General features: G+C 58.1%; 2 protein-coding genes across 2 annotated transcripts; one reads left to right on the forward strand and one right to left on the reverse strand.

Annotated features, from left to right (window-relative positions):
- NECAB3 (N-terminal EF-hand calcium binding protein 3) lies at window positions 1-27038 on the reverse strand. Its single transcript, XM_075721197.1, has 13 exons — window positions 26946-27038; window positions 22094-22118; window positions 20968-21076; window positions 13862-13887; window positions 13420-13517; window positions 4707-4843; window positions 4379-4500; window positions 3992-4071; window positions 3516-3569; window positions 2771-2883; window positions 1315-1392; window positions 908-999; window positions 1-36 (listed from the first exon to the last, which is right to left on the reverse strand). The coding sequence occupies exons 1-13, from the start codon at window positions 27036-27038 to the stop codon at window positions 8-10; spliced, it is 1056 nt and encodes a 351-aa protein (XP_075577312.1). The 3' UTR covers window positions 1-7.
- On the forward strand, window positions 5956-12303 carry ACTL10 (actin like 10). The gene is given in 10 exon segments (XM_075721109.1): window positions 5956-6130; window positions 6354-6482; window positions 6485-6681; window positions 6684-6805; window positions 6807-6852; window positions 6855-6924; window positions 6927-7035; window positions 7037-7206; window positions 10957-11068; window positions 12243-12303. Coding segments are annotated over 10 exon segments (1191 nt in total).

Genomic DNA, 27038 nt, shown 5'->3' on the forward strand with positions numbered 1-27038 from the left:
CCCAGGGTCAGTTGTTGTTCATGATCCACCATGAGGCTGGGGAGAGAGGGGACAGGGTCAGGGACCTGCAGTCGCTGTTAGACGGGGAGGGGGGGGCTACGGGTGGCAGAGACGGGGAGCCGGCCCTGCTCGGGGCAGCTGAGGCTTTTTGGCAGGTCCCTGGCGCCCGGCTCTGAAGCACCCAGCACCCCGGGGGTGACTGGAGCTGGGTGACCTGTGGTGACTTCTGCAGGGAGCGCAGGGAACGGGGGCAGGAGGAGCACGGACAGTGGGGGATGTAGGCCAAATGAGTCCGTGTCTCACGTGATTTTACACAAGACCCAAAAGCGGTAGCAAACTGGGGCTTCATTTGGGCTTAGCTGTCCCCGAGCTCTCCCAGTTCCTCACGGCTCGGTCAGATTTCTGTCGGCACCATGGGGAAGGTACAGTTTCCCTGAGCTGGCCTCTCCCCTGCCTCAGCACCACGGAGCTGTAAACCTGGACGCAGCCGCTGGCACTGGCCCAGGAGGGCCAGCGCTCTGCAGAGCGGGTTCAGGGCTCAGGTGTAAAAAAAAAAAAAAGAAAAAAAAAATGTGAGGCATCAGGTGTATTCAAGACAGGGCTCAGCTCATCTGCTGCCCAGGAAGAGCCCCGGCTACGGGGCCGTGCGGGCTGGGGAGCATCCCCCAGGCAGGGGAGAGGCCCTGCAGCGCTGCCAGCACACACAGCCCAACGCACCGGGGAAACGGGGCTCCCTCTGGGATACAAAACACGATTTTGGGCACCCCCAAACCCATCTTCTGCTCCGGAAGGGGCCGAGGCGCCTGCTCCCCGCACTGCTCCTGCCCTCTGCAGAGCACCCGGAGCGGGAGCCTGGGACTGGGGGGGGGTCCCGGAGCCCCCTGAGCCGGCCCCACGGCCCCCTCACCTGGGAAGAGCATGGTGGTCAGCAGCTCCGGCGACTCCAGCAAGCTGATGATGGCCCGCTGGAAAGTCTTGCTGCAGCTGGACTGCAAGTGGCTGTAAAAAAAAAAAATAGCGCACAGGGTCAGGAAGGCGCAGGACTTGCGCGTGCCTCAAGAGCGGCCGCGCGCCGGGATCCCTGCCCACGCACCGGGGCTGCTTTTGCACCACCCAGAGCAGCACATGCACTCCTGCCCCGCTCCCCAAATCCTTTCTTCCCCTTTATTCCACTGCAAACGGCCCCCGGGGCACTCCGGGCTGAGCCGTCAGCAGCAGGACAGGCTGCGCAAGGAGGGTGAGCCCCGAGAGGAACGCCCTTCAGCCCCCACCCAGAGCAGCCGGACCCAGCCCCGCACAAGGAAAGCCCCCCACCTTCTCCACGAAGTCACGTCCTGCCAGAACTCGTAAAGGATGAAGCAGGCCTCGTCCGTCAGCTTGCAGGCGGACACGCTGCGGGGACAGGAGTGACCTGAGACGGGGCCTGGCAAGCTGGCACGCCGCGGCCACGCTGGGGAGCGAGGGGCACGGGGCTGCACCTGAGCCTCAGCACGGGGCTTGCCAAGAGCGCTTTGGCTGCAGCCACCATCTGTGGCTGCCAGGGCAGGCACACGGCTCCTGGGGCTCCCAAACCCTTCCTGCTTCACAGGTCCTGCGGCCAGGCAGCAGAGGAGCTTTACAGCTCTTAAACTGCTCCTTGCTGCTGCCCAGAAACCAGCGTGTTAAGTGCTCTGTTATTTCTTAGCGCGTCCCTAGCGCTGCAGCACACGGACTGACCAAGGAGCAAATCCTTCCCGCCCTCTGGAGCCGGTCTGTGTCATTTCTGTGTCATCCCTCACACGGAGAGAAACTGAGGCACGAGCGCAAGGAGCTGAGATCGCAGCGTTAAAACCAATAAACCCAGCAGCTCGCTGCCCCCTGAAGCGATGCTGTTTTGCTAGGAGCTGCTTCCCACGCTCCCTCCCACCGGGGGAACGGGCTGGGGCTCTCTCCAGTCCATGGGAAGATGGAGAGGGAAGCAGCAGGGAGGCGAGAGCGCAAGGCTCAGGGTGCAGGGCCTGGGGAACCATCTGCACCCAGCTGCAGCAGCGTTAATTCCAGCTGAGGATGAATTTTTCCTCCAGCTGCTGCTGAGGGCTGCAGGGAGGGACCGAGCCCTGGGGCAGAGAGCAAAGCAAGCCACCCGGTAGCTCGGGGGCTGCGGCCCCTGCGCAGGGGCCGCAAGGCGCTTTGCGATTCCCTGGCGTGAAGCAGGGCAGCGGAGTCTCCCCGGGCTTCACTCCAGCTTTCCACTTGTGTGGAGAGCCTGCCCCTGCAACGCCAGCCGGTTGTCTACACTAATAGTTCTCATGAACAGAAAAGCCCGTCAGTTCCAAAGAAAAAAACCCCACCGTTCTTTCTGCCACACGTGTCAAAACAAGTATCTTCCTTTTGTTTGGACTGAAAACGCAATTTCATGCTGTTGGAATTCAAGAGCTGAGAAATGACACTTTAAATGGGAACACGACGAACATTTCCCACTGAGAGAGGCTTGACATCTCCCATGGGAGAAGGAAAGCGCCGCTCAAAGAGCAGCTGCGCGATCCCCAGGGACACGCTGGCAGCAGCCGGTCACCGAGGTCAGTCCTGGGCTCCATTCTCAGCTCCGTTTGGAGCTCCGGAGCGGTGCTGGGGGGCAGAGCCTTATCCAAGCCCACCCACGCACTGAGTGCCACACAAAATGCTCTCCAAAAAAAAAAAAATCCCTTTTGTCCCCCAAGGGTGCTGTGTTGAAAGCCCCCGTTTCTGCGCAAGCCGTGGCAGGAGCAGCCCCACCACCGGCCACACTTACTGCAGGCAGCTGCTCTGCCCGGCGGTGACCTCCGTGTAGGACCGGAACGCCTGGCGAAACTCCTCGACGCTGCTCTTCGCCACCGAGATCTGCCTCTTTGCCACCAGGATGTGCTGCGAAGGGACAGCGGGCGAGCGGCATCAGGGACCGATCGGCCCCTCCCGCCCTCCCTGCTCCCACCCACTGCGGGACGAGGCAGTGCCGGGCACGGCACCGCCGGGGAAGCCGTAGGAAGGGGCCGGCACCACGACGCTGGGGACAACGCCAACATAAAAGTGGCTTCTTCCTACCTGGGCAGGTTTTTACAACCAGGACCGCACCAACAGGAGATGCTCCATCCCCCGGTGGCGGGGTCCCGCTCTGGGGCTGCTGCAGTTCCCTGTGTCCTTGCCCCAGCAGAAAGGGGCCTCGGGACCCCTCCGCTGGGGCTCTGCATGGTCTGCGGGCGCTCGGAGCAAACCTGAGGGATTTGGGCACTCGCAAGCGGAGCGTTGCCTTCCTCTGGGCTGGCTGCTGGCACTGCCCAGGGCTTTCCTGGACCTGTGGGTGGTCCCACACCCAGCTCGCAGCTCTGACCCCATCTCGCTGCATCACCGGGCAGCGGACACCATGCCAGACCAAAGCAGCTCGCCCAGGCGACTCCAGTTTGGGGGCACAGGGGCTGCGCGAGCACGCGCGCGTGCGAGAGAGGGGCCTGTGCACCCGACGGGGTTACCCGCAAACAAGTAGCAGGACAGGGACTTACTGCATCTCTTCCTTTGCACATCACTTCCTCCTTCAGTGGCTCCAGGCGTGGGCTCTGCGTTTAACACCACAGGAAAAATCATCGTTACTGGGAGAACTCTGCAACAAGGTAAAACGTGGCTGTAACCCACGGGCCAGCCCAGCTCAGTGTGACAGACGGGCACCCCTCTGGGGACGCTCCTTCGGGCACCCAGGGGAGAAAAGGGACGCGGCCTGCGCATCTGCGGGGCTCGGTGGGTCCAGACCGACCACAGGGAAGCCAGGGGAGGGGCAGCAGAGCCGAGGGGAGAAGGGGCGGCTTTGGAGATAGCAAAGCACGAGCAGCCTTGCGAGTCCGGGTCCGGTGAACGGGTGCAGCCTCTGTAGCGATGCCAGGCGCGAATACCAGGGCTGCTGGCACAGGGGGAGGTCCCGGCACCAACCAGGGCAGCACCACGGGCAGGGCAGCCCCCAGCCCCCCTCCCCTCGGCCACGCACCCTGCACTCCAGTTTCTCGATGAGCTGCTGGAGCCTGTTGATCTGTGCCAGCCACTGGCTGTTGTCTTCGACACAAACGCCTGCGTGGGGAAGGGCAGAGAGTCGTCAGCGAAAAAGCTTGCTTTTATCACAGCAAAAGCTTGCTTAACACTCAGAAAACCACAGAAGCTTTAAGACCTCTAATTTAAACCAAAAAAAAGATTTGGTTTTCTCCTGAAACTTTTCCCACTCCTCAAGAGATGCGACATCCCACAGGAGCTCCAGCTGGTGTCTGGGTGGGACAGTCCAGGCTCTGTCCCGGACAAGCCCCAGCTCCTGCATCCGCTCCGGGCTCCAGCGGGGCAGGGGCAAAGACACGGACCCGAGGGACGGCCGGGCTGCGGATACCTGTCGTTAGCATCCCGGAATAGGGGTCCGTTGGAGAGAGACAGACGTTCTTCTGTCCTCTGCGCCCGCATCGTCTCCCCGACCTGAGGCCAACCGAGGTCTCAGATTTCTTTATGTCCTTTCTGAAAGAATAAAATGCAAAGGGGGGGTGCTGGGGTCATTCACTACGTGGGGCAGCTTCACAGTGGGCTTGGAGAGGGCAGATCCTACTCCCAGACGTGCACCCCGGGGGACCTGGGGGACCAGGGGACCCAGTCCTGCCCCGTGCTGCGAGCCCCCTGAGCGGTGGTGGGGAGAGGGGGAGGACCGGCACGTCCCATCCCAGTACCTCTCCTGTCCCGCCTGCTCCTCTACGGTGTCCACGGCACACTCGAGCGAGGCCTGCAGGGACTGCAGCTGGTGCATGGTTTCCCGCAGCAGGAAGCGGGTCAGGAACTGCTCCATCTTCGAGGAGGTCTCATACCTCTGCGGGAAAAGGGAGAGGATCCATCAGATGCCCCCGGCTCTGCGCAGGGTGGGAGCAGGGCTGCATCTGGAAGGGGTTGGCCCTCAAATAAACCCAGCAGGGTGGATTCCAAAAATATTTTTTAGGCATTGTAGGAAACAATGACACTGTAGGACAAAAGCATCCTCTGGCTGCACCCCTGAGAGGTCACAGCAGGGAATGCATGGTGTGACCCCCCACGCCAGCCCCAGCACCCACAGCCCCCCACTGGCACAGTCCCTGGGAGCCTTGGGGGACTGCAGATGGACACCCCCAAGCCCTAAGGTAAAGGCCACCTGCAGAAATAGCCCCCACCTCCGGGGCGGGTTCTGGGGCGGGCAGAGCATCCCTAGCCGCACCCAACGGTGCACACACTGCTCTGCTTGCACCGGGGATCTTGGAACAAGGCTGGTGGGGCAGACTTTGGGGCAGGCTAAGGAGAGCTGCAGCAACCCCCCGGGCACAGGCAGCCCCTTCCAGGGAGCACCCCGCCACTGGCAGGGCAGGCCGGCCGGTTTCGTGCCCTCTCCCCCGGGGAAGGCAGCACCAAGCCTCTCTGCTCCGACGGGAAGAGATCCCTGCCGAAATTCCAACGCACAGGCTCACAGCTCTTCCCACTGACTTGCTCTGGCATGAGGGCCGCCCACATCCCAGCCCCACGTTGGCCACGGAGCACGAGTGACAGCGGCGAGGAGGATGGCCGCGGCTGGCTGCGAGTCCCAGCCAACCCACCCTACGGCACTGGAGGGGCATCCAGCAGGAACGCGGGGCTGCGGGCCCTTTCCCCACCACGCTCCTGCCCGGTCTGACACGCAACGTGCGCAGCACGGGTGTTAGAGCTGGGGGCACGTAGAGGTGGGTCCGGGGGGCACGCAAGAAGCGCTGGGGAGAACGAAGGGGTCACCGTGCATCCTGGCAAGAAGGCAGGCTGGCCCAGAGGACACCCAAAGAGTGGGTCAGGATGCATGCCGTGCCCCAGCAGCAGGTCTGAGAAGCACAGAGAGCTTGGGAAGTGCCTGGACACACACACGGGCACCCCAAATTCCTTCCTTCCCTGTGACCACAGATTGTCTTGGGCAAAAATCTGGGTGCAATGAACAGCCGCAGCCCGGAGCACGGCTCCTTTCCACGTGGTATGGGTTCTGCTGGCAGCACCCTGAAGCCTGATCCAACCACTCTACTTTCCCATCCAGTTTCCACTGGCTTCCTTAAAACCACCTGGAATTTTGTCCTTGCTCTGTTAGACAACCCGAGGGCCTGGGGCCAAGGTACCCAGAGGAGGTACCCAAGGGGGGATGCTCAGCAAGGCGGGAGGAAAGGCTGAGGCACGCAGCCAGAGACGGACGCTTCTAGGGCGGGCACAGTCGCCCTCGGCCAGGGCTGAGCCGCAGGCTCCCTCGCAGAGCGGGTATCCGGCCCGGTTTGCCCTCGCGAGACTTCTCCGGTTCCACTGCAGGGTGAGGCTCTTCCTACATCTCCGGTGTCCCTCAGGAGTGCCCGTCGTGCCAAAGCCCGCAGTTGTCACAGGCAACGGCAGCAGCTTCACCCGGGCAGGCTCTGCAGGCCAGAAGCAGCCCAAGTTTGTGCTAAGGACCGTGCCGCTGCGTCTCTGCAGCGCAGGCTGAGGTGGGAGAGCCAGCAGCATCCCAGTACCACTGAAAGCACAGCGGGCTTCGCCCTAGCGCCCAGGACGTACCCACCCAAGCACAGCATCATCGAGGACTGGGACGGCATGGAAAACCTGTGGAGCTACCTCTTCTTCTGTGGCCTGAAAGTCCTCCCAGAGGAACAGCCCGTGCTCGTGGTCCCTTCTCCCTCAGCCTGCTGACAGAGAGCCCCAGCAACCCCTCAGTGCTGAAGGCCTTGAAGAAGACAACAGCGATCCAGCTGAAGAAGCAATGCTGCTGTGTCTCCATGGACTACAAAGGAGACCTCCATGACCAATCCAGCCAGATTTCAGACCCCTGATGGGCACTGGATAACCCTGGGCACTGGATAACCCTGGACAAGGAACAGTTCTGCTGCCTGGGGCCACTCTTCCAACTGAAGCCATCCCACCAAAGCTCCCAGGGATCCACCACCGGGCCTTGCACAAGGTACCCGACCACACCAGGAGGGACACTGTGGGTAACATCACGCTGTCAGGTGGCTCCTCGACATTTCCTGGCTTTCCCGATGTGCTTAGAGTTGAACGCCCTGTTCCACGGCACGGGCTGCCGGATTCAGGTCCTGGCGAGCCCGGAGAGGGGCACAGCAGCCTGGGTGGGGGGCTCGATGGCAGCATCGCTCACATCCTTCCAGCATGCGTGGACGGCAAAGGGCGAGCACCAGGAGCGTGGTGCCGGTAAGCAGATGAGGACCACGCACTCGAAGCGTCCCGCTGGCGGGGCATAGCTCCGGCTTGCAGGAGGAGGGTCTGCTCCGGGCAGAGCTGCGGCGGTGGTGGTGAGAAGGTCCACAGGGCGCCTGCAATGCAGCAGCTCTACCATGGGAGGGGATTTCTGACCTTGGCACTGAAGCGGCTCAGCACTGGATACAGAGGATGAGCGGGTGAAAACCAGAGAACTGAATTTGCTCTTTGTAATTTTGGTATAGATGTCATCTGGTGCTTCAGGGAGCCGATTCAGCTCACTGACTGGGCAGAAAAGCACTAACCTGGCTTTGCTGCTGCTTTAGTGAACTGACTCAGCTTAGCAGACGATTAGAAAAGGATCGGAGGTTGCATGGGGGAAGCAGCTGGGAAGCACTGCCCAGCTGTCATAGCAGACGCCTTTTCCCATGGCCAGCCCTCGTGCCCACCTCCTCAAGGGACACAGAAACTGCAGGACATCACTGTGAGCACTGAGAGAGACAGGACTGGCAGCGGGAGGTCAAGGAAGGAGTCTCCACGTGATGCAGGAGGGCTGGCTGCTCCGCAGGAGCATCCACCTGGAGAGATCAACCCCTTTCTTCGACAAGACAAGGAGACGGGCTGGACCAGAGTCACCTCTGCCTCCCCCGTGCTGTCCTCATGCACCAAGGCTGTGGCACAGACCAGGAGCCAGGCCGCCTTCACCCCCCGAGCACCATGAACTCCCTCTTCCATGTCCAAAATACAGTCCAGCAACGCTACCACATTACTCAGGTCAAATATTTCCAATTCCTACTGTGTTTCTCTCCAACACACGGAAGAAATGAAGATCTTGAACTCCAGAAGCTCTGCACAAAAGCACGTGGGCGTAACCCTTCTGATGCTGGTGTCAAAAATCTGTTGAGGAGGTGGGGGGCAGCGGGGAGGGTCTTGAGCCCCACGTGGTTTTCTGGTTCCTCTGCGCCACAGCCGAGCCACCAGCCCAGTCCCAGAGCTGTGTCCGCCTGGGGCTCTGGCACAGCTGCAGCTGGCTGGGAAGGGAAGGGAGGCGGAGAGGATGCTCGTGTACTGAGCACTGGGCTCGTGCTGGAGCAGGCGAGGATGGCCACAGTACTCCCCACACCACCCCACCACCCGGGCAAGCAGAGCCCAGCGGCCGCGCTGCCAGTGGGTTTTCATCCACGTTTGAAAGCGAATCTCATTTTTCTGCCAGAGGAAGAGGACGGCAGCGAAGCCGATCTGATGCGGCCGTGGGAAGCTGAGCTCCAGCTCTGCATCTCCGGGCTTTCCCCAGCCAAGCACCCCGCCTGCTCCCACAAGCCTTCCCTCCCCACAGCCCCAGACGGAGAGCACGGGGCTGGGGACCCCAGGCAGGGCCCCCGCCGCTCCCCCTGCCCACTCCCCCTCCTCACTCCCAAGGGCTGCAGGCACCAAAATCCCCGCCAGCGCCGCTCCTCTGCGCTTGCTCAGCTCCCGCCGGCCCAGACGCATCCCCTGCTTACGAACAACCCACACTCAAACCTCCCCACGACAAGCCTGAGAACGCAAGGTGAAGAACACTAATCGACCGAGCCCCCGCTGGGGCACAGCGGAAACGATACATTATTCATCCGCCGCACGGCCAGGCACAGTCCGTTTCATTTCGGGAGCCGGTCCAAACCCAGATGCTGTCCCCCTCTTTCTGCACAGAGGGCACTTCCCGCAGCAAGCGGCCTGCGCAGCGGCGTGGACCCGTTTAAGGAGGTGCGCTCCCACCTCCGGTGCATCCTCCCCAGCCGGGGCCGGCTGCGGCCCCCGCAGCCTCGGCACAGGGACGCTTCCCCTTGCAGGGGGCCGGACGCTTCCCCCCAACCGCATCGCTCCCCTTCAAAGGGCCGGGTGCTGGGAGAGGCCCCGGCGTCAAGCCGGCCTCCCAGCACTCCCCATCCTCTTGGCTTTCATCCTGAGGATGGCCTAATCCTGATGTCCTCCACGGATGGAGTTTCATCGCAGCAGCAGGCAGCTGCTCCCACCGACAGCGCGTCACACGTTCAGCCTGCCCCGAGCCCCGCAGCTCGCACCAGCGCGGCCCTCGCACCCCAAACACGCAGGCGCAGGCACCAGCCTGGGGTGCCACCCCCCCCAAAACCCAACTACCAGCCCGGAGCTCGGAGGGGACTCTGCTCTGAAGCTCGCCGCGCAGAGGGCTCCCCATCCTCCTGCTCCCAGCACGCCCCAGCCCACCTCGCAAGGGCAAAGCAGGATCCCACGCGGCCACGTCAGTATTTCGGGCGAGCACTGCACACGAGGAGCCAGCTGCCTCCAGTCTCTCACCTAATCAAACACAGCACGCCCAGGGGAACACGCCGGAGAGAAGGATGGCAATAAACATGCCTCAAGAGAGCCCCCAAAGCCGTTTCACCCTTCTGCATCGACTGTGGAAAATTTCACACCACAGGAGGAATCAATTGAAAATGTACCTCCTTTTTGGTTCAGCTGCCAGGCCCCCTTCGCACTCCTCACTTGGGGGCGAACAAGCAAAACCCTCTTGTCAGCTGTTGCACCATGCAGCTCAAGCCCCTCTGTAAATAGAAGCTCAATAAAAATGCGCTCTGCCTCACGGAGCGCAGCATTTTCTGCTCAAAGGCTCATGGAAAGGAGTCACAGAGGAAATAACTCAGCGAGCGCAAGACAAGGCTTTTGGGTTGTGGCTGGTATTACAGCTCCGTTGACCCAGATGAAAATCCCAAAGTTGCCAAGAACTGCCGTAATTCTGCTTTTGAGAGTTTTATTAGTTTCTTATGATGATAGTTAAGCCTGGGACAGAGTGGAATAGGTGATCGCATAATTCCTGCCAAAGGAGAAATAAGAGCGCCTGACTTGGAAAGGTATTTCTAGATTAGTTTGCAGTGTTTGCAAAACGGAGAATGGAAAGATTTTAGCATGCAGGTCCCCTGTGAGAAATATCAGACCGTTTCCCAGGGTATTTCCACAGTTCACCTCTTACGCTGACACTATTGTATTGCAAATGCAAAGCTTAGCCACGGGATAAGCCGTATTTAATATACTGCAGCATAGCTATCAACAGTTATACTTTAGAAATATAAGTGGGAATGATGGAATTGGGAGAAAAACCCTCTTTTCTTGAAAAGGCATCTTTTCTTTGCCATGTTTCTACCAACCCAGAGAGGAAGGACAGGAGCGTAGGACCCCCTAATGATCTGGTTTCCTCCTGCCAACCTGTGGATCCATAACAAAGGCCACGAGCAGGTCTGCTGCCCACACGTACGCTATTTCTTGCGGTAATTACAGTCACACAGCGAGAAGGATGAACCCGGCTTGCGTTTCCCATGCTTTATCGCCGTGTTTATCCTGCGGTCGACAACGTGCACGGCAGGCAGCAGATCGAGGAGCCTGCCAGCGAGGAGACAGCCGCTGAGACACGCCATTGATCCAGCCCGGGTTCCCTGGCCTGCAGCAACCGCGACGGCACGCACGGAGGTGGGAATCCTCAATACCAAAATGGATTTTGGCAGCACTGCTTCAAACCACAGCTCCCAAACACAGAGCCAGGGCATACTCCCTCTGAGCTTTGGCTTCCTTATTTCCCTCTCCCTCCTCCTTGTAGCTCATCGCCCTGGCATGGTCTGAGCAAGCCTAATGCATCTCCCAGGCTCTGCTTTTGTTGTGCTAACGAAGCAGCCCATGCTCTGTCTGTTTTCCTGCTCGTTAAGTGGGCTCATACTGCCATGAGCCTTTTTACAGCTGTGGGGTTAAGTACCTGGAGGATGCAGGAGCGAGCAATCCTGGGGCAGCAGAAGTACAGAACTACTGGAGATGGACCATGGCCCGACCAGGAGATGCTGTGGTTCAACTGGTGAGACCCAGCTCAAGTCCCCTTCTTCTTCTCCTAGCTGATCCAGGTATCATTGCCTCCTCAGGAGTCACACGAAGCTCTCTTAAACGCAGCCTGGGGAAAAACGGGCAGGGACTGAAGATCCCCCAACATCTGTTCACAACCCCATGCTGGAAGCACAGCTTTATGGCGAGTGCCATTGGAGCAGGCAGGTCTCTTCCATTTGCTCGGCAGACAGCACAGCTGCATCTCCAGCAAAAGCAGCTCCCCAGGATGAAGCTTCGTTTGGCTCTTCCAGGAGGGCAGTCTCTGTGCCAAGCTGGGGCTCTCTGTCCTCAGCCACGGTGGTGTTAGAGATGTTTGAATCAGCAGAAATGAGGGGCAGATGTGTAATATGGAAAACCTCTGTTCTCTGCCCCCTCCCCTGGCTCAGAGAGGTGCAAGCTTTGGCTAAAATCCAACCCAATAAACCCACTAATCCTGTAATATCCCAAGATCGATTCCCATTCTGGAAATACAAACATGGGAATATATTCAGGTCACAGCAGGTACAAATGCAGCATTTATCATCTCTGCCAGCCTCTAGCAGCGACAGATTTCCCACAGCTCTGCAAGAGCCCTGACCACAGGGTTGGAGCATTGCCCTCTCCTGCCTTCTCCCCGGCGCAGAGCCCAGCAGACCGGGGAAGCGCAGGGAGATGCTTCCCGGGAGGGTCAGTACCTGCCTCGGGGCACCCAGGAGCTCAGGGCTGGGATCAGAGCAGCCGGATCAGCGCAGACCTCGCCCGGGTGAGAGCAGTGCTGTGAACATGGGGCTGCCGTGGTCCCCTGGCTCCAGGCAGATCCAAACACGAGCAGAAAAGCGAGTCCACAAAAATCTGTTTCAACAGGGAAAATCTGCTTCTCTTTGCCAGGGAACACCTGTGGCACCAGAAACTATTAAGTGACCGCATACATCATGGCAATACTGGGAAGCAGACAGTAATTGCGCTGTCCTTTGGAGAAATACATGCATATACAAACTGATTACCAAAAAAAAACCCCCAAAACAGAACTGAAATAAAGCATAGCTGTCTGAAGAGGATTCATTCTCTCCTTCTGGACTTGCATTTAATAACTGTGAAGGGGGCTGGGCAGCTGAACCAAAGAGAAAATGCATTTTCAGGTGATTTTCCTGAAATTTCCCAACGTACAGGGAGACGCTGCTGAGGCTGGATCTGGCCAGAGGGAAACTCAAAGAGAGGGCAAGATCGTGACCGACGCTACAGAGCACAAACACCACCTCAATGGCTCAGCAGAGCTGACAGTGGGACCGGTCCCCCTCCACCCCTCTGCCCGATCAATAGGTCAGTGGGCAGCGTGCACGCAGATGATGCCCTTCATCTGCTTCTTACCAAGCACCGAACCATCACATCGACGGGAAAGAAAGGGCCGGCCCTTCCCGTGGCTGTAAAACGGCATCAGCCCGAGGGACACGGCTAAACTATTTAATACGTTTCGGATGCAAAGGGGGCTGCTGGTCCCCAAGCAGGGTTCCTTCCATTTTGGCCACCGCTTTTTCGCAGCTGTACTTAGCCCGCGACGCTGCGCGCTGCAGACTGCTGCCCTCTGACACAGAGGCAGGGGAGCTCACAAAGCAGGAGGCTGCTTGCCCTAATTAGCAGCCTCCGATCTGCCTCCCATTGTACAAGCTGCAGGGAGAGGGAGAGAATTCACTGCAGGGATGAACTCGGCACAAAGCTGCAAGTCAATGAATTTCACCCTTTCCTACCTTCTCCCAAGCGCCTTGCCGTTTCCCAAAGCAGCCTTCCCACCGCAGCAGCTCCCGTCTCCTCACCGGTAGCCAATTTTTGTCGCTGTGAGCACAGGCTGTGCTGAGCACAAGCTGCTGGGGTCAGTCCAGAGCAGACTCAACCCCGGAACCCCCATTTCGTGCCACACTGCTTTGTGGAAAAGACCTTGCTTTAGCTCAGAGACTCAACACACAGGTTATCAGTGACACTCCCAGAAACAGCGTCCCCAGGCAGGACCCTGCAAGTGGTCTGCAAGGAGCTGCTGGAACAACCACTGCCAGAGCCCTACGAGGCAGGAGAGCCCCAAGATGTCTCCAGAGCACAAAAGCACTAGCCCTACCCTTCTCCTCCTCCGGCACGGCTCCCCCTCCTCCAGGCACACTGCAGACTGTGCTGCTGCAGCACTCACCACACATGGAGACAACGGAAGCACGGACAGGCAACCCCAGCGATCTGGGAGGTAGCAGCACATTTGCTGCCTTGGACACTGAAGTTTAACGCTAAGCAAGGAGCTAAGATCACCACAGCTTCTGTTACGCACCCGCCTGCCCCAATGGCCTCCCACAGCCCCATCATTACCAGCTTGGTTTTGTCCATGGCCGCCAGGACCGCAGAGTTGAGGGTTTCCAGGGCGGAAAGCACATTCCTGTATTCTCCGAGATATGCCGAGAAATAATCTGAAGCAGAAGAGAAGAGCACAGTGAGCTTCCTGAGCACCTCCATCCCTGCCTCCCCTGCGCCTGCTGCTTCCCGCACACAGCCCAGTGCTGCAGGGGGGCATTCGCATCCCTCTCCAGTCACGCTCCCACCTGGACTGAAATGAAGAGTCCCTTCCTATCCCCAGGGACAAAATCCCCATCCCCTTAGGAAAACCACAGGTGCCCTCTGTGCTGCGATTCAGGCACAGGGACTGCCAGTGCCACTTGACCGCCAAGCCCTGCCCAGGCCAGACGGGTACAAAGCCCCACCACAGACCCTCGAGAGAGGAAACCCTCCGAGGCAGGAATATGAACTTACTTACCACACAATTTCTCCGTGTCCACGTTGCTACAAGAAACAGAAAAACAAGTTCTTGTTAGATGGTGGGGCTGGTTTGGGAGAAATGGTTGTGGTGAGCAGGGTCTTGAAGGCTTGTCTTGAGCCCCCAGTATATTTACTGCTCCTCCCATGTATTTTCAAAAGCTGTATTAGAAAAATAAAAAGCTGCACAAGTTTAGAGCCAGCAGCTCAGAAGCCGTGCCCAGCACCTGCAGCACCCAGGCCGGGCTGCAGAGCATCACCTCTGCTTCAGGGGCTGAAGGAGCAAGCAAAGCTGCTCCACCAACATCTCCTGGAGCTGGAGTGTGCTGGGAAAGCATCTGTGAGAGCAGGAAGGGGCTGGGAGGGAGGTCAGGGGAGGCAGGCAGCGCCCCACACCCCTGGGCTGCCAGCACCATTCCTGAGCCCTGGAGCTGATGAGCCCCAGAAGCTGCTGCTTCCACCCAACCTCCTCCCCCAAAGGCGCGAAGCATTCACCCAGGGCTCCCTCCTCACGCCTCCCTTGACCCCAGCCCAGCTCCTCCCCCGTGGCACCAGGCACCCTCCTCTCCCATCTGCCCCACGGGTGCCCCTGGCTGCTCCTCCTCTTCCCCGCCTTCAGAGCCCGGGTGATGTGGGGCTGCCATCAGGCTCGCAGGGCAGGGGGCTGGATGGCTTCACAGCCCACGAGAGGAGTTGTTCCCGCCATGAAGGCCATTAAAGCAGGGATCTGGGTCCAAAAACCTGGAGGCAGGGGCCAGCTCCCTGCCCCTTTTCAATAACAGAGCGCACTGCACTGAAAAATCAATGTTGGCATCCCTGCAGGGCTCGGACAGGTCCCTCCTGTTGCTAATAAAGGCGCTGCTGGGGTGGAAAGTGAAGAGGAAACATCCAGAAGCAGCTGTATACTTTCAGAACGGGATGTCAAGCAGAGCTGTGGGTTCGCACGAAGCTGTCGGGTCTGCTCAGGTGGCCAAAGCCATGGAGGCAGAGCTGCCTGCGATGCCCGGCATCGCCTGCAGGGAAATGCCCCAGGATATCATGGATTCAAATCAGCCTACACTCAAGAAATTCTCCTGTCTCAAAATCCCCTAAATGATTACAACCATTTTTAATCCTGATTGGGAAAGTGGAAGAGAGCACGGAAGAGAGTTTTTTAAGTGTTTAAGTGCTGTCACATGTGGAGGAACCAGTGATACCTGGAGTTTGCTGGGCTCCAAGCGCAAGGACGGCTGCCCCGCCGGCTGACGCTGCTCACAAGGCAAAGGGGCAAAACTGCACTGAGGTAAAATTAGAGGAGAGTGTGGGAAGCGTCCAAAATGCCGTGCCAAGTACAGGTGTAAGAATTTAAGCAAAATCTTCCTACAGCTTTCCCCCCAAACATTAAAGGCTGGGTTCTGCATCTCTCTTTCTGCTGGGCTTCCACTTAGTGTACTTTAACAATAGGCAGTGCTTCAAATTATCAAAATATTTTGGTGCAAGACGTCATTGCAGGCCCGCAGCAGCGGGACTGCAGACCCCTCTGTTTAGCTAATTGCATCAGGCGCCTTCTTAGGCAATGGAGACGGGCAGTTTTGGGATGCAATTTGGCTCATCTTTGTTAAACACCTACCGCGGGAGCTGATTAAGGCAGGGCTCTGGCGCACTGTCCTGGCACTGCAGGCAGTTTTTAAAGTGGATTAAAAAAAGAAAAAAGTGTTTCCCTTGAGACATAATACAGATAAATCAGCAAAACCACAGCCTCTTCTTCTGCCCACTCCACTCCATCAAACTTCACTGATCCCATCTCTGAGCAGCTCCATGCATCCGACCACAGCTCTGCTAGACAGAGCGACTGGGGTTTGAAGCACAAATTTAAATTGGAAAAGTGTCTTGCTCCTTCTTAATGTTTCCACGGAATTCTGAAAGCTGTCTGGAGCCTGCAGAGCCGCTGCTGCTGCGCTGCCACAAGAGACTTGGCACCATAGCATCCACAGCTCTGTTTGTTAGACCCGTGCCCCAGAGCAGTAACTGCAGCCACCAGTTCCCACCCGAGAGATGGGTAAAATTCACAAAAGAGGGGATACAGACATGAGAGAACAAAATACACAGTGAAACGCCTAATGCATGCATTACCCAGGCGTTTGCATCTATCCCTAGTGAGAACCTGGGCCTGGTTTCACCAGGAAGAAGGGGCCACCAGCTCAACCCACTGCCCAGTTCCCCACCTCGGCTCTAGCACGCCGTGTCCGCGTGACAAAGAGCTACTGTCAACACCAACCCTCTGGCTTCTAAGGAGAGGCCAGAGACTATTAATAACTCTTTCTACCTTGTCTGTTTGCTGCCTGAAAACAAACATTAACTAATCAATCACTAAAACACTGAACAGTTCAACACTGAACCCATCGCCAAGATCTCATGGCAAAAAAATCAGCCCTCTGGGAGCTGTCCAGTGGAAGATCTGCTCCCTTCCCAGCGCAGCCTGGTCCGTCAGCAACCCTGCACGGCCACCCCTCCCATGTTCCGCATCCTGCGGCAGCCCCCAGGGCACAGTTAGGGGCAGGACAGAGCACAGCAAGCAAATGGCAGGAACCGTGGTGCCATTTTCAGGCTACCACAAGCTACTTCATACCAGAAACCAAGAGGAGCTCACGTAAAGAACCTGCACATCGAATTCCAACCCATTTTGCAGGGCTGCAATGGGGCAGCAGGCTTTGCTCCGCTCCTCTCTCTGCCTCCCTCTCTCCCACTCCAAGAGAAGAGCCATCCTCCAGCTCCAAAGCACTCATCCTGAGACACTCCACATTTCCAAATAGCTGCATTTTGACTGTGTTCAAACCACTGATTAACTGTAATTAAGCTTGAACTGATGATGAAGGATCTTGTCATCATTATGCTGTTGGGATTTTGTCAGAATGCGCCTGGAATTTATGCAAGAAAACAGCAATCAGCTTCAGCGAAGCAGATGGGTTTTTTTTTTTTATTTTTATTATTTATCGTGTTGGGAACCTCTGCTGCCATCACAGATCTGGTTTCCAAACCTTTCCAGTGTGACCCAGAGCGTTTCAGTCACTCTCCAGCATTCAAAGACTGGCAGACACTGGGGCTCTGAGTCTCTGACTAAAGAGAGGGGAGGGAAGTTCACACAAGTCCCTTCTTCCACAGAATCAGAGGCCTGAGGTTATTTCCACTGAGAGTTTTTACAAACCACCAGCTCAGCACTCCCACCTCCTTCACTTGTGGCCCGAGGTCAGAGACACAGGCTCTGGGCAGCCTGTACCCAATTCCTGCCACCACCATCTGACCACTCCCACGCACAGGAGGATTTGCCAGACCTTATTCTTCTCAATTTTCCCGACAGATGCAGGACAGAAAGACACGTGAGGTCCACGCGACACTTCCCTGGGCAGGTTTCACAGACCCTGCAAAGAGCAGTAGGTGTGCAACCTATGCAACACTACAACATTGAGTCCAAAACCCAAAACCAACTCTCCGTTAAGTTGTCCCCGTGAGACCCTGGGACCTGCTGCCACCCCCCCAGCTGGGCTGCAGACGGACACACGGCTGCTCAGAGAGCAAACCGCACCGTGCGTCTCCCAGGACGCTTCTGCAGCAATGGAGCTTTCTCATCTCTTCAAAAACATTTGCCTCTTCTCACCCAGATGTTTCAGTGGATGAAAACACACTTTTCCAGGAAGGTGAATCTTTCCGTTCTGCACCAGTGCCAGAGCTGGCGTGGAGCTTTCTGACAAGCTTAACAAAACAGTGGACCTAGCTGCCGTACCAAATTGCCATAAAGAATTGAATTTGGTTTCAACATAATTTTTTAAGTGTCAAAGAATTAGAGCAAGGAGATATTTTAAAGCCAAAATGGAACAATTTTCAGAAATGCAGAACAAAGAAAAGCCTCATGGGGAAAGGTAAAATCTGAAGGGAACACAACAGAGGTGCCTGACGCACAGGCCACAGCATCCCACCTGCGCGCCGGGTGGGTGGGAGGTGGAGCAAAGATCGGATGGGAAAAAAAAAAAAAAAAAAAGCGTGGTGCCGTGGGCTCTCTGGAAGGAGAACAAGTAACATATGAGACCTGTGAAACATTCATCTTCCCAGATGTCAGCTCTGGGACCTGGGGGAGCAGCTGCAGGTTCACAGGGATGGGCGAGCGTCAGGACGTGTCTGGGCAGCACCCCATCACGCAGACACGGAGAGTGCCTGGGTACCAAGGTCTGTTACTGTCCCTCCTCGGGTCAGGCTTGCACAGACAAAGAAACCCAAGTTTCAGCCTAGACCTGATGAACACAGCGGCTTGTGGCCAAATCTGGATTAAGGGTGAAACTTTCCCATCATCAGAAAAGCTACGGGACATGAAAGAAACACGCTAGATATGTTTGTAGAGCTTGTAGTTGCTTTCCACCTTTGAAATACTTTGAGCATTACCTCGGGTAATAACTCGTGAATCTGGCAGCAAATTTCAGCTCTCAAAAATATTAAATTCATGCAAATGCAAGGCAAGCAGGCAGCCGGGAGGAAGGGGCTGTCCAGCCGCCCCATCGAGGGGACGGCAGGGCACCAGCACAGCCCTTACGATTCACCAGAGGTTGTACAAAGGAGCAAGTCCCCCTGCACCCCCCAAAAACGAATGCCAGAATGTCCAGCTCTACACACAGAGCCACAGAGACCTCTACGAGGCCCGGCGCGCTGAACACTGCTTGATTTCCATTACCTGCTGCTGTGCAGTGGGCAAGCGGCCCCTGGGGACAGACGGGGTTGTGCCTCCCTGGGGACAGGCCCGTCTCTTCAAGTCCCTTGTCCCAGCCAGGGACGGAAACAAGAACACCTGCAATGGCCTCAGGGCTGGACTTTCCTTTCTGCTCTTGCAGAAATGAGGGCATCCTGGCAGGGCTGGAGGGACGGTGCCTCCTAAGTTTGCTTGAAGTCACTGAACGCAAAGAATATGGAAACCAGCTCTGTCCGCAGGGTCCCTTCTGCTCTTCGTGGCAGAAAGAGATCAAAGACCCAACAGTCATGCCCTGCTAACAGATGTCACCAGCTCAATGCTGCAACTGCCACGTTGTCATAGCTACCGCACCGTCATTACGGGTAACGAGTTAGAGAGCACTGCTGCAGCCAGGGTCGCGCATGGCTCTCAGACAGCCGGCTCGCATGGGGCCCTTGGGCCAGTTCCATTTATCTGCTCCGGACAGATGCGAGAAGCCTGACCTGAAAGCGATGGTAAGCCGGGAGAACTTCACCGTTCAGTTAAGGGCACAGTTAAAGCTCCCTGCTTTGCTGCAACCCGTGTTTTCCAGCGGTATTGTATGGGGGGTGACTCCAAGGTCAGCCCAAAATGGAGCAAGAGGAAAGGGAACAGCTCACTGCTAACTCCCTAGGATCACAGCCCAAAGAGACAGAGGTATTTTCAGGAGACACCTCATGCTGCCCACATCCAACAAGCCCAACTGGCAGGACAGGCACCAACGGGCAGCCACGCTTAAGAGAAAGCGGCACCAGGGGCTGCACACCCCAGCCCACTTCTCTGCCCCATCGCTGAAGTGGGGGCATCAGCTAAACCCACCACTCAGCAGGAGTCAGCCAGCCCCGCTCCCCCAGCCCTGGGTGGACAACGTGGGGACTTGCAGCCAGGGACTGCTGGGTATCCGCTATCAGTGCCTCGGTGGCACTCGGTGGCTGTTGGCATCTCGGCGTGGCACAGGCCCTCCGTGCCGCTGCCCTGGCTCCCTGCAAAGCCCTGGGACCAGCGTGTGCAGCTAAGGCTGCTCCGAGTTACCTCTCCCTGGCAGGGACCTGCTCAGACAATGTCCTGGCCAAGGGCGTCAGAGAGGTGCAGGAGCTGCTTCCCAAGGTGCCAGGGAAGCGGCAGGAGCTGGAGCCAAGCCTGCTGCCCAAGACCAGGAGGAAGCTGCAGCCGCCTTCTCCCCCAGCAGCCCCACTCCATTTGAACAGGCAGCCCCCAGACATGCGCCCGGCTCTGGAGCCCTGAGCACAAGAGGGACGTGGAGCTGTTGGAGCGGGCCCAGACGAGGCCACAAAAATGATCCGAGGGCTGGAGCCCCTCTGCTGCGAGGCCAGGCTGAGGGAGTTGGCCTTGTTCAGCCTGGAGAAGGCTGCGAGGAGACCTTATTGTGGCCTTCCAGTACTTAAAGGGGGCCGATAGGAAAGATGGGGACAATCTTTTTAGGAAGGCCTGTTGTGACAGGACAAGGAGTAATGGTTTTAAACTAAAGAAGAATAGATTTAGACTGGATATAAGGAAGAAATTGTTTACACTGAGGGCGGTGAGGCACTGGCACAGGTTGCCCAGAGAGGCGGTGGAGGCCCCATCCCCAGAACCATCCCAGGCCAGGTTGGACGGGGCTCTGAGCACCCTGCTCTGGTTAAAGCTGTCCCTGCTCGCTGCAGGGGTTGGGCTGGGTGAGCTCTAAAGGGCCCTTCCCACCCAAAGCGTTCTATGGAATTTATCAGCGGCCAGTTTCTCCCAGTGCCAGAACACGCTTGCTCACAGCAGCCAGCAGGGCAGAGGGACTCCAGCAAGGCCACGTCGACATCCCAAAGGCTGAGAGGAGAAACCCTGCCAAGCCCAACAGACTCCTCCAGACAGCACCAGTCAGAGGAGACCAGGGCTAAGTGCAATTACTTCTCCTGTTCTCTGGCAGTTTCTTTTTTTAAAAGTAGCTGGCCTAAATTCACAGTTACGCTCATAAGGCCCACTTCGGTGGAAATCAGCTCTTACGTAAGTGAAAAGCGATGATCCCTGTGTCAGCAGGGATCATCGTCCACACATGCTCCTCCTGCAGACACACAACCTGCTCTATAGAGCTGTATATTTCTGGAATACATTTTTCAAAACCAGCGTAACGTAATTCAAAATGGATGCTTGCTTTTACGGAACTACAGTAAATCTGATAACAACTGTTCTCAAAATGTCTGGCTTCTCTCATCACCAGTGCTCATAGCTGGTGTTCAATTGTTTTTAACATCTGCGTGTTACAAGATGTAGATTTATCTCACCCTGGCTATTTATTCCACCCGCCTCCAAACGTCCTCCATCTACAGTCAAGCAGTTTTATATTCTCCTTCGTCTCCTCTCCTCTGTGCCACCACAGTACTTACTCTGAATGACACCTGTCAATGCCACTGAACAACTCCCACAGCTCCTCCGAGCTCAGGATCCCATCAGCGAAATAGTTCTTGAACTCCTCAAATGACAGCTTCCCATCATCTGCATTTAAATAAAAGGGAAGAATAATTATATATCTGCAGAAAGAAGCATACAGGCCCCAGCAATCCTCCCAGCAGCCTCTCTACCGGGAGCGTGGGACGGTTGGGCGTGTTGCGCATAATAATTAGAGCAGATATCTCACTGAAAGCATGTCCCACCAGTCCCCGTCAAAAACCCAGGAGCGCTGGCAAGCAGGGCCGCTGCTGCTGGCATTGCAGGTGGGAATTTCAGCCCCTTCCAGAAGGCAAGGTTTTTAGAAATGCATGCAGACACTCTGTACTTAGATGACTGTCCAAGCACAGAGTCCACCACAAACAGCCCAGTGAGGACAGCATCAGGTTTTTACGGAAAGAAAATATTTCCATTGACTCAAGAGCTTTTTTATTCCTCTCTGTGGAGGACCTGATCTGCAACAAAAGCAGCTCCTGGAGCCTGCAAGCCACCGTGAAGGAGAGGAGCCCAAGAGGGGGTAGGAGGGCTCAGAGAAACAACTTGTGATTTCGGACTTCTTGGTTTAAGGGTGCCAGATTAAAAACTGGGTAGCAGAGCCTGTCAAATGCTCCAGCAGGCACCCAGGAACAGGGCCACCCAACCGGGGGCACCCGTAAAACCCTGGTCTGAGCGCAGAGACTGAATCAATCCTGCAAGGGATGGAGCAGAAGCCCACCGGCCCCCGGGCTGCCTGCTGCACAGCTTGCTTTGCCTTCCCTTCTCGCTGCTCGCGGCACAGAGGAGAGATCGTGTGCATGCAGGCAGGAAAAGGGCTCAGAAGGGGCTCTGTCCTGCGTGGCGCATTGATGGTGAATTGGGGGAGCCCACTTCCCCAGCCCCTGAGCCCTTTGCTCCAGTGTCTTTTCCTCCAGGCGAAGCAGAAAAGCATTTTTCTTGCACCAAGATTGCCGCTTGCCCTTATCCTCCTTCACTCTTTCAGCCAAACCTCCCAGCAGGGACGGGCTGCGTTGCTTCGCTCAGACCCAGGCAGGGAGGGGGAGGCAGTGGCAGGAACAAAGCACTCACCATTCTTGTCGGCTCGTCGGAAAATCTGCAAGAGAAAAATATGACAGGGTTTAGTGAGGCAGCAGGGAGAGCAGTGCGGCTGAACGGCGAGCCAGGCGGCACCCGGGACCGCCACCATCGGAAAACCACCCCCCGGAGCCCAGGGAGCCGCGGAGAAGCCCCCGCTGCCAGGGCTGCGCAGGCTGCTCCGGGGAAATTCCCCTTTGCAAACGATTAAAACCATTTCTTGCCCCCAATGCACAGCCGCCGCCCAAGCGAGCCCAGCACTCACACCCAGCATCTTTTAGAGAACAGAGGGAGACGAAGTCGAAAGGGCTTCGCTACACCCTTGCGATGGCAAGCGTTTAATTTTTCAGACCCTTTAAACGAAAGAACATTAAGCATAAAACCACTCCATAATGGGAGCACTTTGTGCATCACTGCTGACGCTTCAACTGCCTGCACCGAGGAGCGGCTCTTGTCCTGCACTTCGTAATCACCCTTCACAACAATCCTTCCTGCGACACCTCGACATGTACACACGCTGTAATTAATAATTACTGAATTAATTAATCTGTAACTAATTCTGCCACAGAGCACAGTTGGAGAGCTGCTCCAATTCAGGGTCTCAACCTAGGTTCCCAACCACGCGGCTTCTGCCCACGGCCCAGGAGAAAGCTGGGGCTTCTTATCCCTGCCTGGCTCCTCTTTCACCAATAATTATCGGAAGGTCTGGGGCTGACTCCGGTGAGGAACAGCTCAGTTCCAAAGCCTGGGAACATCTTGCTAGACTGAACAGTACGAGGTTTTGGCCAGCACATCCTAACAGAGCCAACAACAGAAAGCTCTGTGTGTGGCAACTTTCTTCTTTTAATCATCCTGGTTGACGAAGAAATCTGAAGGTCTGAAGAAAGATGAGGCATGAAAAAGGGCAGGAAAAGGGGAAAGCAGACTTTGTTGTATTCTTTTCCACACACCTGCAAAGCAGAGACCGCTGCTAAACCTACCCCCGGACCAGCTCTGCTCCCTGCTGCAGGAAGATGCATCCCTGCCAGCTGCCCCCTCCGCCCCAGCTCCCTTCTCCACCGCTCACCGACAGCTTTGCTGTGCGTTTTGAGGGCACAAGCCCCTACCTAGCCACTGAAGTGTCCCTGAAAAATCACTCTGAGGTAAAGGAAACAGCTGCCCAGAGAAACCTCCACTGCTCACTCCTGAGGAAGCTGCTGGCTTGCAACCAGGCAGAGGCTTTTCTGGTGCTGGTCCTAGCAGGGAGCTCTCTGGTCCTTCCCCGTGACCAAAACCAGGAGCACGGACACCTCCTTGGAGGATGCTCGTCTGAGCAAGGCAAGCTCCTCCTGACCCGAGCCGCTGCAGGGAACAGAGGCTGCCCCGAGCCGACCAGGGTTAGGCAACCATACCTCTGGGACACGGGCTTCCAGCCGGCCAGGCTGCCTGCCTCGCAGGAAAGCAGGGCAGGGGCTCTCTGAACGCCCCACAGGACTCGCTGGATGCGCTTTGGAGCTTTACCTCCACCAGCTGAGACAGGAACCCGCAGCTCCCACACGCTGCAGAATTCTCTGGGTTTTAAAGCACAACTTTCTCCAGGCTAACGGGTCCGCTTGCGCGTCAGGGGTCTCACGGCTGCAGGGTTACACGTGCCAGGGCTCCCCGGCTGCAGGGGCAGCTCTGCCTGCAGGCAGGGGCAGCACCAGCGGGTCCCCACACCTGTGCCACCCTGCCACCTCCCTCGCCACTTGCCATGAAGGCAAAAGCTTAATCCTGCAGAGCCTGGTCATCAGAGGGACACGCGGCTCACGCAGCATCATCTCGGTGACTCCAGATGTCACTGAGGCCAGCTAGCCCATCCCAGAGGCAGGCAAGTGTCACCCAGGCACTTAGGAAATGCAGATTCAAGCGAGGTCAAACATTTCCCACTCCCAAGCTGGCCTGGCTCAACAGGGTCTGTCTGCAGGCTAAGAGGGAGAACGCAATTTGGGGCAGGGGGATCCCATAGGGCTGAGAAGGTCTCTAACCCAAGGTAAGCCCATCTTGGATTCAGCATAAACCTCAGCAAACAGAGCTGACACTTCTCCCTCGCAGACGGGACCCTCTGCTCCAGCGGCGCGTTAGAAAAGCCCTGCCAGCGCACACACGACAGCTGCCTGAAGCTCAGAATAAATAAACGTGGCGCAAGCAGCGGAGCTGCGAGAGCCCTGCGAGGCGAGGCCACGTCTGCTCCACGTCCCCCGGGGATGGCGCAGCTCCACGCCGCCTCCAGCGAGCCCGTCCTTGGCCAACCCCGGCTGCAGAGGGGTGAGCGCTGCATGCACCGGAAAACACCGATGGCTCCTGTGCGGGAGGCAGGATCCAACTCCAGCCAAGCAAAAATAGCGCAGAGCCGCTTCCACGCTCCACGAGGCGACCCCCAGGACACAGGCACACACACGGCAATGGCAGGTAAGCGCTGCTCCTGGTGCAAGAGCCTGGCTCGGACAGCAGCCCTGGGACAAAGCCAGGGAAAAGCGATGCAAAGCCAGGCTGGGAACGGCATCACATCTGTGTCAGCTGCTGGAGAGACCCTACAGACAATCCCTCGCTTGGGCTGGCAGTCTCGGAAACACAGGGACACTGCCTCAAGCCCGAGAGAGGCATCTCCCTTAGCCCTGGCTCTTGGGCTTGCATCCAAGTGGCCACAGCCTCGCTTGGTGCCTGCGGCACCAGACACGCCGAGACCGATGGAGGAAGCGCTGAACCGGCGTTTACGCGGGGATGAACCCCCCACACCCCGGGACGGAGGGACATTAGAGGGTTTCTCCCTGCCTACAGGGCTGCAAACAACCACGGCCGCTGGACACGCAGCCAGGGAGTCACCGGCTGCTGGGGAGGGGACAGCTGCCCTGGGGACGCTGCTCATCGACTGGGCAGGCTAACGCGGGCTGCGGCCACGCGCTGGCGATAAACAACGGGCTGTCCAAGCGGCTCTTCCGAACCTTTTGTACAGCAAGAGTGGAGTAAGCAAGCCCGGAGCACTGGCCTGGGGGGACAAAGCTCCCAGAGGTTTGAGATGTCCGCACAGAGAAACAACCGTGATGGCAGCACTGCAGTTCGTACTGCGCCTGCAGCGAAGCATGCAAAGCCCTCCTCCTCCTCACCTCTCCTGAAGGCAGGCGACGGCGGCTTCGGTCCCAGGGAAGCACTGGCTGCCAGGAGGGATCTGTGGTGGGCAGCCCTGCCTTCCCGCTGCCCGAGGGGCTGGCCGGGACCCTGCCCCGCTGCGGCGCGGGGCAGCTTGCCCCGACAAGCCTGGGGGAGCAGCCGGAGACCAGCCAACCGCCCAGACCCAAAAGCGGAGATCTTAAACTCACCCTGCCAAGCGCCGGAGCTGAGGTGGCAGCAAAGGGAGCCACAGGGAGGAGGGAAGGGAAGCCGCCAGAAGCCGGAAAGCAGCCGCTAGCGCTGTTAACACTTCCCATTTTAATTGCCTTAATGACGCCCTGAGGGATAGACGTGGGACTCAGCGAGTGCCCGGAGGAGCTGAGCTGGAACACAGCTGTCACCACCAACCCCCCTCCAGCCCATCTTCCATCAGCCAAGTAATTAGCGCGGTTAACGATGCTGGCTGGAGAGCCCTGCTGTCTGAGATCCCCGCACAGCGGGAGAGAGACCCTTACCCTCCGCTGGAAGCCGCGAGCACCACCGCGGCGAGGGAGCCGTGCTTTCCAGCTGCTCCCTGGTGACGCCAGGAGGTCTCCCAGATGGAGAACCGGACCAGGCACGGCATTCACCTTCCCAAAGCGCTGCCCGAGATCTCCTGCTCCCCTCCTCTGGGATGAACTGGGACACCGGGGGTGGCACCACCCAGACCAGGAGAGGACAGAGATGATGGCAGCGTCCTGGGCAGTCCAGGTGCTGGGGCACCACACCAACCCGCACCCTTAACCCTCGCTCGCTTTCTCCTCCACAGCCCTGGCTCCATAGGGTGACTTAGACCGCAGTGGTGCGGGCACAGGGGAATGCAAGGGCTGGCAGCCCACGAGGAAGATCCGGGTGCTACCCACCCAAGCTCACAAAAGACAGCCCGGAGCTGGGGGGCTGAGCACCTCTGATGGGCTCCAACAGCAGACGTGGGCTCTGACTCAGGCCGCGCCATTTGCCCCGGGAGATGGCCAGGCGCGCAGCCTGCCCATCCTGCCGGGTGCCACAGAGCCCCGGCCCCAGGGCTCCCGCTCGACAGGAGCGCCCTCGCCACGGGGCTCGAGGGGACGCGGGGTGATGGGAGGCACCGTGCCAGGACCCGTCTTGCGAAAACGAAGACGGCCAACATCGGCATCTTCGCCTCCCCCAAGCCCCCCGCGGCCGCCAGGATGCCCGGCCAAGCTCCAGCCTGCCCAAAGAGCACCTTCCTCTGCGACTCTTGGTCGCCAGGAGCGGACACGAAGGGGGCTGCCGCGGGCAGCAGACCCGCTCTGCCTGCGGGATCCCAGGGCTTTTAGCAGCTACACGGTACCTTCTGCAGCTCTCCTGCCAGACGCGCACAGCTCCCGCTCCAGGCGTCGCAACGGCCAGCTCTCGATAAGCAGCGGGCTATTTCTAGCCACTCGGAGGCCCATAACCCAGCAAAAGCACGCAACGCGCCATATTATTTAAGACATCGCGACCCACGCCTCGATTCACAGCTCCAGGCCTCGAGCAGCAGCAGGGCCCGCTCACTCGCCCCTTGGGCTCGGCTCCTCAGCCGGGGCAGGCGGGAAAGGGCCTCACCCTGACACCTACGTGCGCGGCCCCGCCACGGTGCCCTGTGAGGCGGCCCCGCGGCCCGCCTGGCCCCCGCTAGCCCCGGGGGCGGGCCAGGGGCTCGCCCCGCGGTACTCACGTCGTGGAAGATGGGGAGCGGCTGGCGGCGGGGCGCGGGGCCGCGGTCGGCGGACAGCAGGCAGACGGCCAGCAGCTCGGCGCACGCCATCAT

The sequence above is a fragment of the Pelecanus crispus genome, chromosome 14 (assembly GCF_030463565.1).
Source record: "Pelecanus crispus isolate bPelCri1 chromosome 14, bPelCri1.pri, whole genome shotgun sequence".
In the NCBI taxonomy this organism is placed as follows: domain Eukaryota; kingdom Metazoa; phylum Chordata; class Aves; order Pelecaniformes; family Pelecanidae; genus Pelecanus; species Pelecanus crispus.